This window comes from Dama dama, chromosome 18 (genome assembly GCF_033118175.1).
Source record: "Dama dama isolate Ldn47 chromosome 18, ASM3311817v1, whole genome shotgun sequence".
In the NCBI taxonomy this organism is placed as follows: Eukaryota; Metazoa; Chordata; class Mammalia; order Artiodactyla; family Cervidae; genus Dama; species Dama dama.
This window is the reverse complement of record NC_083698.1, coordinates 10151660-10169688: the sequence shown is the minus strand read 5'-3', so window position 1 is coordinate 10169688 and position 18029 is coordinate 10151660. Positions and strand designations below refer to the sequence as shown.

General features: G+C 41.0%; 1 protein-coding gene across 1 annotated transcript in view; it reads left to right on the top strand.

Moving 5' to 3' along the window:
• CALCR (calcitonin receptor) overlaps positions 1-18029 on the top strand; it is a 43251-nt gene that overhangs the window by 18769 nt on the left and 6453 nt on the right. The window contains exons 6-11 of the mRNA XM_061166292.1: positions 2105-2231; positions 11396-11549; positions 13473-13533; positions 13613-13679; positions 16358-16573; positions 17710-17751. Of these exons, the coding sequence (XP_061022275.1) occupies positions 2105-2231; positions 11396-11549; positions 13473-13533; positions 13613-13679; positions 16358-16573; positions 17710-17751 (667 nt within the window). The remainder of the gene's footprint in view (positions 1-2104; positions 2232-11395; positions 11550-13472; positions 13534-13612; positions 13680-16357; positions 16574-17709; positions 17752-18029) is intronic.

Genomic DNA, 18029 nt, shown 5'->3' with positions numbered 1-18029 from the left:
TAAGCAAATATATGGCAGAGGATAGTAAGTGTTAAGAAGAAAAATAAAATGGGGATACGAGTGGCCCCATAAGCTGGAAGTTATAGAGGAAGCATATTTTGTTCAGGGCAGTTCTAGTTTACACAGAAGACTGAACATTAACCAGTTCTGTAAGCTAATGTCCATCGACAGATTATTGAACTCTGCTCAGTCCAAAGAAAATTAGGCGTGAGAGTAACAACGCTGAAGGATTCATTCATCCATACTCCTTAGTTCTGCATAATGTCAACTGTCGTTGGTTTAAGCCAGACTGAATCCAATAATGAGACCACAGATATTTGCCTCCCAGGGAGAAGAATTATAAAGTGCTATTATGACTACATGAAAAATGGCAGGTCACAGATTTAACAGTTGCTTTATGGAAGAGCTTATGCAGTATAAATGGGCATGATAAATTTATATTTAAAGTCTTAAATTTGCATCCTACTTTTAAAGTACTATTCTAAAACCAATTAGGTTCAGTTTATTTAACAAAATTTTCTGCTGCTACATAAAATAGCACATAGTAGTGTATGTGCGTGAGAGAAAGTTCTTCTCTAAACCCCATCTTTACCATTGGCTACCTCCTGCATTTTACCCCTGCTCAACAAGTTGAGAATTTAAGAATATTCTGTATTAACTGTTTACTAATGCCTGTACCTCCTGTGGAGTTGAAAAGTGTAGCCACAATAATCAAAATATGCTCTTCTCACAGATCCCTCATGGCTTAAACTTACTTTTCACTACAGATAATTGACAACTCATTTTCCTTTGATTTGAAAATATAGGAAAGCATTTCCATTGTCATTTTCCCCCAGAATTTTCTTGTCAAAATGCCTGGAATTCTAGCTTTATTCCATGAAGATTTTTTAGGAGTAGTTACTATGATCAATCATTGGCATCATTAACTGAACATTAATGTTAAAGTCCTCACATTATGTTAAATGTTCTTTGACTGGATCAAATATGGTAAATACGAGATTTTAATTCATCTTGGATAATCACTCCAATTTTGTACAGCCCTCCTGCAGGCTCTCTCCATTTGCATCAAAAAGTGAAATAGGATATTTAAACTAATGTTCCTTTATGTGAACATTCACACAAATACATATGTACAAATTTAGGAGGCGGAGGAGAGAAGAATGGAAAATCCAGCAAACTATTTAGTACCCCAGAGGTGGGGCAGAACTGTGCCAGTGAGCATAGCACTTGGAGCAATCCCAGGTCCAAACCACACCGTGCCCCAGCACGACATCGTTTGAGCCTGGTTAGAATTCTCTGTCTGTGTCTGAGCTCCACCATCAGGAGGAAGTGGAAAAGGAGGCGTAGAGTTGATTCCGGTTGGAATATGAGACATTAGAAGGTATCAAAAGAACTGGTGAGAGCACTTCCCTGGAAATCCAGGGGTTTGGACTTCACTTTCCAGTGCAGGGAGTGCAGGTTTGATCCCTGGTCCAGGAACTAAGATTCCGCTTGCCTCGCTACCAAGACACCAGAACATACCCAGAAGCCACATTGTAACAAACTCAGTAAGGATTTTTAAAAATGGCCCACATCCAGAAGAGAAAAAAAGAAATGATGAAAGTGAAGGATGACAGGAGACTTAAGAAAATCAGCCGATGTGAGGGGCCAAGGACATGGATTCAGTCAGGCTGTCAGGCAGCCTTGGTGCTGACTTTAAGCTCTTTCCCATTTGCCACTCAACTTCTGGCAGATTACATCAGTGGAGAGTTGATTTTTTCCTCTGAAGCACCACTCTAGACCCCAATAGTTTCTCTTAGAAAAGTTCTTCTCAATTAATTTTATGACATTTGTTACAATTAAAATAGATTTTTATCCCTCACTCTTTTAGTTATTGTAGGAAGTCTCCCTGAGATCTGAAAACCGTGAGTTACCATGACTGGGAAACTGTCTAAAAATCAGGCAGAAAGGTACTAATGAATCTTAAAAGATGGGACCAGCCTCATTTATATGTTCTTTCACCTATTGTTAAAGAGAAGATTTTAAATTACTAAATAAGGTTTATTTTCCTGGAGCATCAATATTTTGGCACTGGTTAATGCTTTCTCTTCCTTTTTCCTTCCAGGAGCCTTAACTGCCAGCGTGTGACTCTGCATAAGAACATGTTTCTGACCTACGTTCTGAACTCTATCATCATCATCATCCACCTGGTTGAAGTTGTGCCCAATGGAGAGCTCGTGAAAAGGGATCCGGTAGGCCCTGCATGATTTGTTTTTAATTTTATTTTTAAAGATACAGTATCTGTAACTGGGCTTCCCAGGTGGTTCAGTGGTAAAGAATCTGTCTGCCAATGCAGGAGAAGCAGGTTCTGGGTCTGGAAGATCCCCTGGAGGGGAAATGGCAACTCACTCCAGTGTTCTTGCCTGGAGAATTCCATGAACAGAGGAACCTGGCGAACTACAGGCCATGGGGCGCTTGAGTCGAACATGACTTGGCAATTAAACAACAACCTCTGTAACTAGTGAACATGGGGTTATTGTCTTACGTAAGCAGCTGTTTACATATATAATAGTTACTTTTACAGCTGAGTTTTGCATTAAGGCATATCATCCCTGTGTAATTTTTGGAGGTATCGGTTATATGCTATAGTAAAGGGCTGGAAATAATTAAGTTATAGCCAAATAAGGTTTATATCATCCATCATGAGTTGTCATGACTAATCAGTAACTTACTAACATCTACGGGAAGTTCACTGAGCACATACACTAGGTGTTATAAGGCAGTGCTTTGCGGTGGCCCCAGTATGTCACTGATGGGTTACAGGTCTGCATAGGTATTAATTGCTCATCATTCTGGAGCCTGAATGGTCTTGGACCAGTCACTTCTGCTTAATGCATTTACCCTAGTGGTTCTTAGAAACTTTATCATGACTTATGTCTGCATGACTTTAAAAAAGGTTTACATGTCCCTAGTTCACACGCTGTCACCTCCCAGTCCCTGCTGGTGGCCCCCATGGACTGAGCCTAGGCAGAAACCAGAGGGTGAGGAAGCCCGGAAGGACATGCGCAGAGCAATTTCTCTGGGTCCTGGAGCAGAGAGTGCATTTGAAAGCACAGACAGAAGTTATCCAGCACACAATGAATGGCCATGGGATATTTTATTTCTTTTTTTTTTTTTCTTTTTTGTTTCTCTGCTTAGCTGTGTTATGCAAGCATCTGTAGATAGCCTCATCTTTCAGAACTGGCACTTGATGGCTTTGCCAACCCAATGACAAAAATGCGTGAAATCTGCCCGGAGCGTGCATCCTGTGTGGCAGTGGCATGGCCTGGGAAAGCAGCTTAATCTGGCTTCTAGTGGGTCCACAGTGTTAATAACCTTTGCAGTGTGAGTGCATCCAGGAAGGCATTATGATCTGTCTTCTCAAACCATGGCATCTGTGATTGGAACAGAGTCCTTCTTAGGTGCAGAATGGGTTTTATCTTAAAGAGTGTTCTTTTTTTCGCGTCAACTGATTTTAATAAAAGTAATCTCATGTCACTTAATCCTCACAAGACCCCAGTGAAGAGTGGATATTATCCCCATTATTAACTGAGTAAATGGAGTTTCAGGGAAAGCACGTGTCCTCCACACTATGGATCATTGGAGGTGGAATTTGAAACCAAGACCTATCTTACACTGAACCCCAGCTTGTGTTCTCTGTACCGCTCTTGTTTATCTTGATTTCTTTCCTTAGGAAGAGTGTTCTTAAAGAAACAGACTCAGCCATTTCAAAGTGATGGTTGTCCATAATTAAAGATGCACACCGTATTTCATTAGGGAAGCTCACCCCCACTAAGATTAAAACAGATGTAGAGGGAAGTCCCTAGTGCCTTCCAACGTAGGTGATGCAGGTTCGACCCCTGGTCAGAGAACCAAGACCCCACATGCCATGGGCAGCTAAGCGAGCCCACGCACCACAGCTGGAGAGCTGCGTGCTGTAAGGAAAGATCCCACGTGCTGCAACTAAGATCGGATGCAGCTGATAGATAAATAATAAATAAATGTTTACAAAGTAGAAAAACAGGTGTAGAAGCCATTAACTGAGAATATCTCAGCGAAGAAGACTCCAATTTGGAATTCCCTATGAAGTATGAAAACCCTGTTAATTGGCAATACCCCAATACAAAGTAAAATGTTTAAAACTGGTGGGGGGCAGGTACAAAAACCTGAGAAAGTTACCATCTGTTCAAAGTAGGCCAGGAAATGGCACTTTGGTTATTGAATAATCAGTGCATCAACCTGGGAGCAGCTCTCGGTCAAATGATGAGATATCACCAATTCTTAAGTAGTCTCTCTCCCACCTCTCCTGTGGGGGGGTCTCACACCCACTTGTCATGCCTCCAGCCCACTCTCTGGATGTTAGAATAAACGGGGCCTCTCATCCATGATGAGATGATACTTAACCTGTTATCTTCCTGAAATAGTATCAATTCAGGACTTTTCTGAGTTCACTGATAAATTGTAGAAGCCATTTCATCTTACCCATCAAATGAGAGTAATAAAAACTGCCCTGTTTACTTCTGAGGGGTTGTTCCAGAGTCCCAGAGACCCATAAAGCTTTTAAAAATTCCCCAGGGTGTGCTATTGCAAACAGTTGCTCACAAGGTAACTACTAACCCGGTCCCTGTGACTAGCTCCTTAAGTCTCTGCACATGGCTCTCTCAACCAATCTGTTACTCTATTCATTGTCTTAGTGTCATAAGTTATCATTGGTGGATGTTTTCACTTTCATAGTATACCTTAGGGACAGACAAGCCTAGGTACTCCGCCAGTTGACACGCACAGGCTGCCTCCTAACCACTAACATGCCAGCTCAGCCCTGCCTTGCATCTCCATTATTGCCTAGAAACATTTAATAATGCCTGGAAGCAGATACCTGGGGACCTGGCTTAGCCACAACACAGCTGATTCCCTGGGAGAGTGTGAACATGAGCATAGAAGAGTGGAGAAATTAATAGAAAGCCTTCTTCTGCATGTGGAGGAGTGAGGGGTGGCTCTTTCACACACATTAGGCATCCTCAAAGTGATGTAAGTTTGAAAAACAGGAAAGAAGTTCATCTTTATAGCATGACCTAGTTCTCCTAATCGATACTTTTTTAACCTAACAGACTTGGTTTTTGTTGTCTTTTGTACCTGTGCAAGAGCAAACTTCCTAGGAAAAAACTGTAAAACTCTTGAAAGGTAGAATTTCATCCAATCAGTCAAATATTGGTTGAGCGCCCCAAACTCAAATTTTAGTCTTCAGGCTGAACTAAATTCATATCATTGGGGGGAAATACCTATTTATGACATTCTCTTCACAACCCCTGGAAATACACCTAGCCTCACATGGAAACAGTGTTCTGTGTCTTACAACTGTATGTGTGAGACTCCACCATTTATTTACCTGTTTCAGTGTGTGTGTGTGTGTGTATGTGTGTGTCTTTTTTTTGGTAGAAAACAAAGGAACAAAACATCTGCATATTTTACTTGGTATGCCTGAGTGAGAAATCTCCTTTCCTCTGAGGTTCAAATGAGAAAAGTGAAAGTGTCAGTTGCTCAGTCATGCCCGACTCTGAGACCCCATGGGCCACCAGGCTCTTCTGTCCATGGAATTCTCCAGGCAAAAATGCTGGAGTGGATAGCCTTTCCCTTCTCCAGGGGATCTTCCCAACCCAAGGATCGAATCCAGATCTCCAGCACTGCAGGCAGATTCTTTACAGTCTCAGCCACCAGGAAAGCAAGGCCACCAACCACAGCCCACTTAGAGTGGAAGATGGGGCATACTATCGTGTGTGAGCACACACGGCCCTCTTTCACGTGTCCAAATGTCTGGTGCTTCCACGGGGCAAACTCTGAAAGCATGTATCTTTCACCAAATAAATAGCATAGGCTAAAAACAAACGACCACAGTGACAAAAGTCAGCCTATGGTTGTAAACTATGAAGCATACGCTTGGCCCAAAGGAGGGGAAAAAAACAAGGACATTTGTTTTCAGTACTTTCTCCATTTGAACACAGCTTTTGTTTTCCACTGAGATTTTGACCATCTCTTATCTAACCTTCCATAGACAAACAACACAGGACTGCTCTCTCAGGCAGGCATAATTAGTTCAAGAAAGGGCAGGAAAGAACTCTCCAGTGGATATAGCTTGTGTGTTATTCATCCTTGAAACTGCTTATTTACTAGTTCCGAGAGAGATACGGGTCTTAAACTTTGTATTGGATCTCTCCTTGAAAATGCATATTCTGTCATAAATGCTATCATAGAAGTTCAGTTTCTTGGGGATCTTTTCCTATCCAAAAGCCTATTAAAGTAAATTGCAGTTGAAACTGCACATGCAGGCATTAGGAATAAAGGAGATTTTGCTGTTGTAACATATTTGAACATACAGGTCATAAAGAAGAACAAGGAAAGGTTTAATTCGATTTAACTAGAAAAGCCCCATCTTTCCCAGCAGTAAATTCCCCACCTCTAAAAAGACAGAGAAAATAATATCCAAACACTGAGCGTCATATTGTCAGCATATTATTAAGTCATGTGTAATTTTAAATTACTCTAAATTATGTGAAATATTGCATTTTTCTTGAAATACTGACATTCCAAAAAACATTAGATTAAGGTCCTCCCTAGCTGAGAAAAGTGAAGATAATAAAGAAAAACCCAAGAAAGAAGTGACAAAGAAACTAGCAGAAGAAACTTTTGAAAAAGGGAAGTTATTAGATATTGTCAATCTACAAATATTTATTTAAAAATTGAAATTAACATGAAAAACACAACCAAAGTCATAAACTAGAGAAAAGCACATCTATTAGACTTCATCTGTCTGTGATTCAAACATATGTCTCTTTCCTATAAAAAAAAAATATAATTTTCTATATACAAAAGAATATATACTTTTTAAAGACTTTCTTTTTTAAGCAAACTAAAGGCAGAATTGTGGGTTTGTTTGTTTGTTTTCCTTAATTTTGACCCAATTCTCAGGTCACTGAATCAGCAGTTAAGAGGCAAAAATATTTTCCTTCCCAGTGCCCATGGGGATATATTAAAAAGAGAGTTATTTCTTGTGAAAGGAGGCTGCATCATCCCAAATGCTTTTATACTACTTCTGTGAGGGTGTATTTAGTTGGGGCCAAAAGAAAACTGTGTTCTCAGTCCTCAGCAGGGAATCCCAATGGGCTCTGGTCCCTTTCCCATCAAAGTAGTCAGTCTATTCCTGTGGAAGTTTTTTGGTTGGGCAAATTCTCTCCAGTAAAACCAAGAGTGAGACTCTTCTTCCTTCACACAACTTTTTTTTTTTTTTTTAAGTTAAACTCAAAATAACTCATGGAATAAATAAGGGCTGAATAGATCCTCAGTTTATTGAGTGATATGAAAATTGCCCATTGTCACTTGTGTCATTTGAACATTTCATTTCCATAATATCTAAAATTTCATTTTCTTGTCCTATCTGCTTTTTCAATGATCTTCATGTAGGGAGTCAGGAGGCAGAATTAAAAGCATTGTTCTTGCTGCATCTAAAGGAAGCTGGCAGCACCCTCATCATTTTCTGGAAAGAAATGTCTCTCTGAACTTTTTGTCTGAGTCCGAAAGGGGACAATACAGCAAGATTAGTTTTTGCTAGGAACCTGAGCATTTTGTACCTCAAACGCCAAAACAATTGGGTCACATTTTCTATAGTCTCTTACATAACCAAAGTCAAATGATCCCCGAGTTCTGAAAAACAAAGTGGATTTCTTCTAAGTCTCACCTGTTCAGGACAGTTGGGACAATGGACTAGGTCAGAGCTTCATCCTAGTCACAGGATGCTCAGAAGTGAGACCAAGGGTGCAAACTGACTCCTCCTGCCCAACCTGGAGGAGCCTGCTGGGAGGGTGGGCTTATACACGTGAGGGAAGTGACAGCAAAGTTTGGGGGATGAGAGATCAATGGCCAATAAAACTGTATTGGAATTAGCCATTTTGGTGCCTATGAAAGATATTTGATTGAGAAAGAACAAGTATTATGGATTTGAGGAACAGTGCAGAGAGAACAATGCCAAGATGTGGTAATGAAGTGAGGTATCTTACCCTGGTTACTTACGCGATTTCACTTGACTTACATAAAAACACCAATAAATGGTCTTTTAACCAAGACCATATGGTACAGAAAAGTATAGAGGATATCTTTATTCCTTTCAAAATGTATTAATTATAATCAACCACATTCCCATATGGCTGTAAAGAATTTATTCTTAAAATGGCTATAAGCATCAACCTAGTTTCTCTCATCTGACCCACCCGGGCGATATTTCTGCACAAGAAATTAGTGACCTACAAATGGTATCTTGCAGCATCGTTTTGGTAGTGAGTCTTCATCTCAATGTTTGCAGCTCATTTCCCCTGCTTTGAGAAGGCTGTTATGAATTTAGGGCAGCCCTTCCTCTAGATATGCTTTCATTCTCAGAAAGAAACTTTCAGCTGAGATACTAGAAGTTTTCTTTCCCCTTTTCATTTATTTTTTTAAACCTTTTATTTTGTATTGGGGTATAGCTGATTAACGACGTTATGATAGTTTTAGGTGAGCAGCGGACTCAGCCATACATACACATGTATCCATTCTCCCCCAAACTCCCCTCCCATCCAGGCGGACACATAGCATTATAACAGTGAGCAGAGTTCCCTGTGCCGTACAGTGGGACCTTGTTGGTTATCCATTTTAAACAGCAGTTTTTACACGTCCATCCCAAAGTCCCTAACTGTCCTTCCCTCCCATCCTTCCTCCCCCCGACATCTGCAACCATATGTTAGCTCTCTAAGTCTGTGGGTCTGTCTCTGCTTTGCAAATAAGTTCTTCTGTATCATTTCTTTTTAGATCCTGCATATAGGGGATGCCACATGATGTCTGTCTTCTCTGTCTGACTTTTCACTCAGCATGACAGTCTCTAGGTCCGTCCATGCTGCTGCAAATACCATTATTGCATTCTTTCTAATGGCTCAGTAATAATTCATTATAATATGTACCACATGTAAATACCAGAAGTTTTGTACACTCCCTTGGGATATGTTGGTTAACTGTCAGAAAGCTATGGAGCAATAGTCAATTTGATATTTGCTGTGTTTAGGTGGCTTGCTTCAAATACCATAGCGTTGTTCTTGCTAAAGTCCAGGATCTCAAATCCCAACTGTTCTACTCACAGATTAATCTTGAGCCAGTTACTTACCCACACTGAGCTTCACTCTCCTGATAATGATAACAGTAGTGCTTTCTCAAAGAATTGCTTGTGAGGATGAAATGAACCAATACACCTAAAATCCATAAAATTGAGTCTGCCATGCAAGAACTCTCAAATGTTAGCTATTATTATTTACATTATAGTTGTTACCATTGTCATGGCCTTAAGCACTCATCATTTTCTAACCGTGGTACCAAGTTTCATTTCTGTGTAACACAGCGTGGGAGATATGGAAACTCAGAGCAGGTGCAAAATACTGCTCAAATCTTAAAGGACTAAGTGTGAAAGCAGAATGCACATACTCAGAGGTTTTTAAATCTCAAATAACCAAAAGGGCTGTGGCATGAGAATATAAAACTCATTCAGTCATGGCTTTGAAAATCCCCAGTGAAGAGTGATAATACCCTCATTACACTGTATAGAGAAAAGACCCTTGAGTGTAGCAAGCTATTAATTTTTATTCCCCTGCCACATTTCTAACAGGTGCCCCCCTCCAAATCATGTTTCTGTTTTCTCTGGCTTTGTTTCCCAGTCACTTCCAGAGTGTTGCCTTTGCCAATTTCTGGATCATTTTCCAACGTATTTATCTCATATGGGACTTTTTCTCCAGTGTTTTGTTTTGTTTCTTTTTGCTAAACACGCCCAATTGTGACTACAGTTGCACAGATTCAAGCTCATTTTCTCTGAGGTGTTATCAAAAATCAGTCCAAGATTGCATGACAGATCCACATTTAATTGAAAACATTATATCTTTTAAATTTCTCTAGAAAGAAAGGCTGCAGTGGTTTCCTTCAAAGTTAATGCTGACTTTCTGATTGGGGGATCTTCCTCCTTCATTCAGCTAGCATTAAATACTGGACCCACTGACAGTTTTCAAGTTGACAAGGAGAACGTTTTTCCTTTCAGTTCGTCAACTGTTCTGGCATCTTGACAAGAAGTTCTCTAACTCCTCCTCAGATGGTTTTAGTATGCATGTGACTCAAAGCCAGGGCGTTTCCATGTTGCATTGTGAATCTGCTGGAAGAACAAGCCTGTGCTCTTCAACGGTTAGGGAAGTAACCAAAACAGGAGTCAGGTACTGAGGAAACTCCTTATATACCCTAAATCTATTCCAAGTGTGGCCCTTAGACCAACAACTTAAGCGTCACTTGGATACTTACTAGAAATGAGAATCTCATGGCCCACCCTAGATCTTCTGAATCAGAATCTCTACTACTGGGGCCCCAAAAATCTGTGTTTTAACAAGCTCTTGCAGTCATTCTGATGCATGCTAACATTTGAAAAGCACCATTATGAACTTTTTTATTATTCATATTTTAATTGGATATTTTTGGAGGGATTATTCAGTACCAAGTGAGGATGCCACCTCTGTGTCCCAAACCTTTGGACCCCAGTGTGGAAACTAAGACTCCCTTATAAGAACAAAATCCCTCAGGTCAGATGGGCTCAACATAGCTCCTGGCTTATGTATGAGAAATGGATCATCTGGTTCTCTCCTTTATTTATTTTTTGTTTTTAATGTTCAGTAGGTATCACTAACAGATCAGTAAACTTCAGGAGAGCATTAACAATTTCTGTGTTATTCTCCTCATTAGCCGTAGAAAAGGGGTCATAAAAGTCATGTGATGAATCCTTGGATGCTGTCAGAAATTATGGTTCTCAGACACATTATAGGAAAATAAACTTGTCTAGTCTATAAGGCCATGGTGGCTCAGTGGTGAAGAATCCACCTGCCAATGCAGGAGACGCAGGTTCCATCCCTGGGTCAGGAAGATCCCCTGGAGAAGGAAATGGCAACTCAGTCCAGTATTCTTGCCTGGAGAATGAACAAGAGGAGCCTGGCAGGCTACAGTGCATGGGGTCACAAAGAGTCAAATACACTTAGGGCCGACTAAACAACAACAACAACTCTATATAACTCAACCCACCAGAAAAGTAACAAGGAAAGAACTTTGGGGCCCTGGAATTCCATTGCCCTAGTTGGCTGTTTACATGGGATACTAATCATCTGTGAGCTAGTACACTGATCTCCGCATCTAGCGGGCGACACGTGTTGAGAGATGCTCGGGGAAACGGTCTCTCTGGCTGAATGCAGATACTTTGGCTCATTCTCACGTTCATCTCTGTTCACGGCCAAATCGTCGCAGATGTCTTCCTCTGAGTATCTCCATTTCTTTCCAACAGCCGATGTGCAAGATTCTGCACTTTTTCCACCAGTACATGATGTCGTGCAACTATTTCTGGATGCTCTGCGAAGGCCTCTACCTGCACACTCTGATTGTGGTGTCTGTGTTCGCTGAGGGGCAACGCCTGTGGTGGTACTACCTCCTGGGCTGGGGTAGGTATTTTCTGCGGCTGAGTTTTGATCCGCGGTTACCTCTGTCTGATTGTTTGCAGTCTTCTGCTAGTCTTGATCAGAAGATAGTCAAGGGCTCAGGTTCTATGAGGAGAGATGGGACACAGGTCCTGGCCACGGCTCAGTCTCCAAGAGAACTTGGTAGAAGCCCCTAACAAGTTCAGACAGAATGTGATAGGCGTGGGGCTGAGTGCCACAGAGGAGGGCTGTGATTATGAGAATGTCCTCAGGAAACAAACCCAGCTGACAGATTGGCGGAAAGCATGCTCTGATGGACAGAAGATCTGATTCTCCCCAAGAGAAAATGAAAGAATGCTTCTTTCAGTAGTTACTTCCTTATAAGTCTGCGTGGGGCCACTTACTGGTCATTTTCTCCCAAATCGAAGCAACTTCAAATGCTGAAGTTTAGTTCTCAGAAAAATCATTTATTTTACAACCCTCTTCAGATTGATTCTTTGCCTTGCTAGCCCTCCCCTTGTTGTAAACCAAAGAAGGAAATTCCCTACCTTCCATGAACTTTTATAGTGAACAAATAAAACATATCTAGTGCTCCAAGAGAAGAATCCTAGGGAGAGCAGGATTATTCTTTCTCTCACCATCTTTAGTGGAAGGGAAAGGTTGTTATGGCTCTGGAAGCCTGGAGGGAGAAGAGGAAAAGAAAAGAAAAACTAAACTGTGTAAAAAGTGACATCATGATTAGAGGAAGGTGAAGAGCCCTAGGAATTAGCAGATATGGAGTCTACACTCTTCTCTAAAGTATGAAACACATTTCCTTTCTACAAAATGACAAGGTAGAAGTGAAATCTCCATGTTGCCTCTCTTTCTAATTCTGAAATGTGCATTTCAAAATCAATCCAGAGAATGAATTTCTGATTCTAAGCCTGAGTGGGGTGTTAGAACTGCTGTGAATAAAACACAGTTATGTCTTGTGTAAATAGTCAACTCAGAATTCTTTCAAGTCAAACATTTAATCGATGGTCCCATTTTGAATTATATGCTTCACAGGTTAAGAAGCTGAGGTGGTTCTTAGATGAAAACTCAATGTTCTGAATCCCCTTTTGCACATAATTCACAGAAAATAAAAGTGTGGCAGTCTAATTCACCTGAGACACATTTCTTAATCCGAGAATAGTTTTTAAAACTATCTACAAATCTCAACCACATGAAACAATATTTTATTGGGCATGGGTAAATCTGAGAAAAAGAGAATCTTTTTTTTTTCTTTTGTCAAATATTTCTTTACTCTAGACTACTTTTATAGAATGAACGTTAATTTGTAAAAGATTCAGACAGGGTGCACTGCCTGCAGCCCTGTCCTTCATTCCATTTGTAAATTCAAAGTTGTTTTTGACCAATACTTCAAGTTTACTCAGGGAAGTAGATTCTGAGCTACTTTAATGAAGGTCCTGCAGCCAGAACTCACAGAGGGTAGCTACTCTGAAGTGTTCTTATTGAACGAAAATAGGATCAACACACATGTTGTAAACAGAAGAACAAAAAGCCTAGAAGAAATACTGAGAGCATCTTTGGAGCAATCAGACTTTGGCTTTCATACGCTGTCTCAGGTCAGCGTATGACCTGAAGGTCATGTCCCTTCAGGACGGCCCGGCTCCCCTCTGTAAGAGAGCCCAGTTCACACACAATGAAAAGCTTTCTCGTCTCAGTTACTGGTCATCATCATGCACCTACCACACTGGATAATTTGTGAAAGGCTTTTAAGTAACTGGATGCTGTTAACCAAACTCTCTTACAGTTTGTGACGTTCTAAGAGCATTTTATCTGCTTTGACCAAAGATAATTTGCCTGAGAACATCAGGATGACATCTTGACAAGATGCTGAATTTGTTACTGTTCTTTCCATCCAGCTGTAGTTATAGCTTTCGTACTCTTTTTTTCCCATTTTAGGACTCCCGCTGCTGCCAAGCACTGCTCATGCTATTGCTAGGGCTCTGTTATTCAACGACAAGTAAGTATTGTGGGTTTTAGTCAATTTATTTGTAAATAAAATGCGATTATATTGATATATTCCCCCCTCTTTTATTCAGCTGCTGGCTGAGTGTGGACACCAACCTGCTTTACATCATCCACGGTCCGGTCATGGGGGCACTGGTGGTGAGAATTACTTTTTAAATCCATTATTAACAGTGTTATCTCTGTGGGGTGTTCTGTCAAGATGGTTTTATGTAGTATGTGTATTACAACTCCAAAATGAAGTTAATTTAATGATAATCTATAATAACAATTTGACCCAAGAATCTTTTTTTTTAAAAAATGACTTTAATACAGTTGAGTGGAGGGTCATAAGCTCATTTCTATACAAGCCACAGCAACAATACAGTGGGTTTTTTTTTTTTAAGACGATTCGATAAATTCTCCTAATTAAAGATAAAGACCAAAGGTGAAGATATTGCTGATAAGAATGAGAGAGACCACAAAGTCCACTTGCACCATTTTCCGCTGGGCTCTGCCGAACTAAACCATCTTCCATTTCACCTTTGGTCCATGAGCCATCATCATGACTACCACTGAGCATGCACCTAAAGTATATCAGGCACTTCACATACATTGTCATGCTATTTGCTAACAGCAGTCCTTCAAAGTGGACACATCAAGATGGTTTACTCATTAGGAAAACTAGACTCAAAGGCTCAAGTAAAGTCATTTAGAATCCCATGACAAGTAAGAAGTTGGGCAGGAAGAGAATATGATTATCTGAATCTATATCCAAGCTCTTTCTTTCTACCCATAGTTTACTATATGTTGGCCATCATCAGAGCCATCAAATTTAATATTTAGACTTTTTTTCCCCCATTAATCTCAAAGACTGCTTTCTTCAGGTAAGAGTTAGAAAAATAAAAACAGTCAGAGTCATAGATCATACTCTCCTCCTGTACTAAAGAATCATCCATTGGTAACTGATCAAACTGGGTCACACCCAGACTGTCTCCTAACTTTTCTGGCCTTTCCAATGCAGATTCAATTTCTTTTGCCATTTTTCAGAGTAGTGATGTACTTACTAGTTCAACTGTGCTCACAAGGACCTGTTAATGTGGGTCTTGAATATTTATCACCAGCACATAAGAATTTGATTTTTATTAAGGATCTCTTTCCTTCTTGAATTTTGGGGGTAACAACACTTACTTCTAGAGAAACCACTCTGATTATTTTTAAATAAATGATCAACTAAAATTTTAAAACAACCTTGGTTTCAAAACTAACTTTCACAGCCAAAAGTAGTTTTTTGTGATCTACAAGAATGGCAGATATTAAAGAGTGACCATACCAAGTGCTGGCAAGCGTGAAGAACAACTGGAATTCTCACATAATGCTGGAGGGAGTGTAACATGAAGCCACCTCTTTGGAAAGCAGTTTGGCAGCTTCTCATAAAGTTAAACATACATTCACCATATGAACAGGCCTTTCCACTGTTAAGTAATTTTTTCAAATGAAATGAAAACATGCCCCCACAAAGACTTGTACACAAGTATTCACTATGTGCTTATTCATAACAATCAAATTTTGGAAACCATTGCAATTTCCATAAACAGGAAAATGAATAAACAAATTATGTGTGTGTATTATTTATATAATGCAGTACTACTCAGCAGTAAAAATGAATGAAATGCCAATATACACAACACAAATGAATCTCACAGATAGTATGTTAAATCCAAGTAACCAAACACAAAAGAATACACAGTATACACACACACACACACACACACACACACACACACACACACACACTCCCATTTCTGTGATGCCAGAAATCAGTGGCTACTAGAGGTGGGGGCGTGGAGTTGTTGACTGCAGAGGGGCAAGAGGGGGCTTTCTGGGGTGGTGGAAGTGCTCTTTTCTTGTTTGGAATAGTTGTTACCCTGATACAAACATTTGTCTAAACTTCCCAATTGTAAACTTAGAATTTCTATTTTATTGAATGTACATTATGCCTCAGTGAAGTGATTTCCTTTAAAAAGTGTTATTAGAAAACAAGAAGTAGTCTGGGTTAGCCTTCTCCACTCCATAAGCTTTACAGATAAATGTCTCAGACTCCATTTTACTTTTAGTTAACTAGTCCTAGCTAAGGGGGATGGAGAAGGCAATGGCACCCCACTCCAGTGCTCTTGCCTGGAAAATCCCATGGACAGAGGAGCCTGGTGGGCTGCAGTCCATCAGGTCACTAAGAGTCAGACACGACTGAGCGACTTCACTCTCACTTTCATGTGCTGGAGAAGGAAATGGCAACCCACTCCAGTGTTCTTGCCTGGAGAATCCCAGGGACGGGGGAGCCTGGTGGGCTGCCATCTATGGGGTCACACAGAGTCAGACACGACTGAAGTGACTTAGCAGCAGCAGCAGCAGCAGCAGCTAAGGGGGAAAATCTTAATGAAAAGATAAGAAGGTGAAATCTAAAAATATCATTTATGACTTCCCTTTGGAAAAACGATAAAAACCTAAATAAAGAATAAAACATCTTCCTTAGATTTGAACCTAATATAGTTACATATTCAGGATATTATTTTCTCATTTAGAAAAAAAGGGGGGGGAAGTGGGAGGGATGTTAATTCATGCTCAATAAGAGTATTTGGCTCCCCTGATGCTCTGTGTTGTCATAACAAGGAGCAGATGGTCTCAATTCTCAGGCAGTCGCTTGTGTTCCATCCAGTGTGGGTGCCAGCCGACTTCCCCACCCCCACACACACACCGGGTAGATAAGAACTGGGCCAAGGGGGTGTCCTTCAGGGGCATTCACCTGGAGAATTTGCTCAGAACATCGTTTATCTTTGCAGTTGAACTTCTTCTTCCTGCTGAACATCATCCGGGTGCTTGTGAAGAAAATAAAGGAATCACAGGAGGACTCGTACATGTACCTGAAGGCGGTGAGGGCCACTTTGATCCTGGTGCCCCTTCTGGGGGTCCAGTTCGTCATCCTTCCCTGGCGACCTTCCCACCCCGTGCTTGGGAAGATCTACGACTTTGTGATGCACTCTCTGATTCACTTCCAGGTGAGGGGTGATGTGCTCTCTGATTCACTTCCGGGTGAGGGGTGACGTGCTCTCTGATTCACTTCCGGGTGAGGGGGGATCCATGGATGCCGCCACTCTCTCAGCTACTTGGAGCAGGGGCCGCAGTTGTCTGGGGCTCCTCTGTGACGAGAATGAGCCTTTTGAACACGCATTACCTGGAAGGGAGGTGGCACCTCTCTGTCTTCCTTACTGCCTGCGTTCCCACGTTTTGAATCCTAAAACTGAGCAAGGAAACAGGAAATGGGAGGCCTGAACTTTGAGAATACATCTGGAAATCCCATGGACAGAGGAGCCTGGTGGGCAACCATCCATGGGGTCGCACAAGAGTCAGACGTGACTGAGTGACTAAACAACAGACAACCGAAATATTTGTCTAGAAATTGACTCACTTGCCCAGTGCTGAGGACAGAGTTATCCCCACAGTTGTTGACCTCTCTTTCTCCTCCCCATATCTGAGGGCCACATTGGGTTTTGCTTTATTGAGGAGAGTGTTGAAGACCCATGTAATCGATGCCAGTTGGCTTTCCAGACTGGATCACCATCAACAATTTCGACCATTTCTGTAGACACAAGCTTGGGTACACAAGACTCTTGAGTGGTGACAGGAATTTGAGAGTAGTTACTAAATCCATGTCCTGTTTGGTGAGGTGGACTTAGCTGTGGGCACAGTACTGCACTCGGTCACCACAAGGACAGGTCAGAGTCAGGCCTACAGCCATGCATTGTGACACGTGTGCTTGCAAAAGTTCTCTCTACTAAACTCTACAAGATCCTCGTTTTTAAATTTTTTGAGTACAAAAATTCTTTTCAAATCCCCTATAATCAGCATATTCTGCTATAAATCTCCATGTTAAGGGAAGCAATATATTAACCAGATTAATGAGAACAGTTCTTGTAGCCAAACAATAGAATCCTGATTAGAAAAAGTCATTCCTGATGGAATATTCTTGGAGCTAAGCCCTGGACATGAGTGGTAGTACCTGTTTTTCCATCGAGCTTTGACTTGCTATTGCCGTAGTGAAATGTTCCTCTCCAGGTTGTCTATTTGTATTGATTACTAAACAACACAACGCACACAAAAATAACTTCAGCTCCATTTTTCCTCCTCTTTTTAGGGATTCTTCGTGGCCGTCATCTATTGCTTCTGCAACCATGAGGTAAGTGTGCATTTCATGTAATAGTGTCACCTCTTATGAAGCCAGCACTTTACCATCTCCCAAGGGCCTCCATGCTCTTTGCACTATCTCTCACTTCTACAGTTGACCTTATACAGTTTCCTGACTAGCCCAATCTTATTTTTTCCACTACTGCAAGTTGAATCTTATCTATGTTTTTGTGTGGTACAATTGCAGCTATTATCCAGACAGGTAGCTAAATTCACATTTCCTGGCATTGTACCTTAAGCTGGTTGGCACCCTGCGAAGCAACAGTGAAA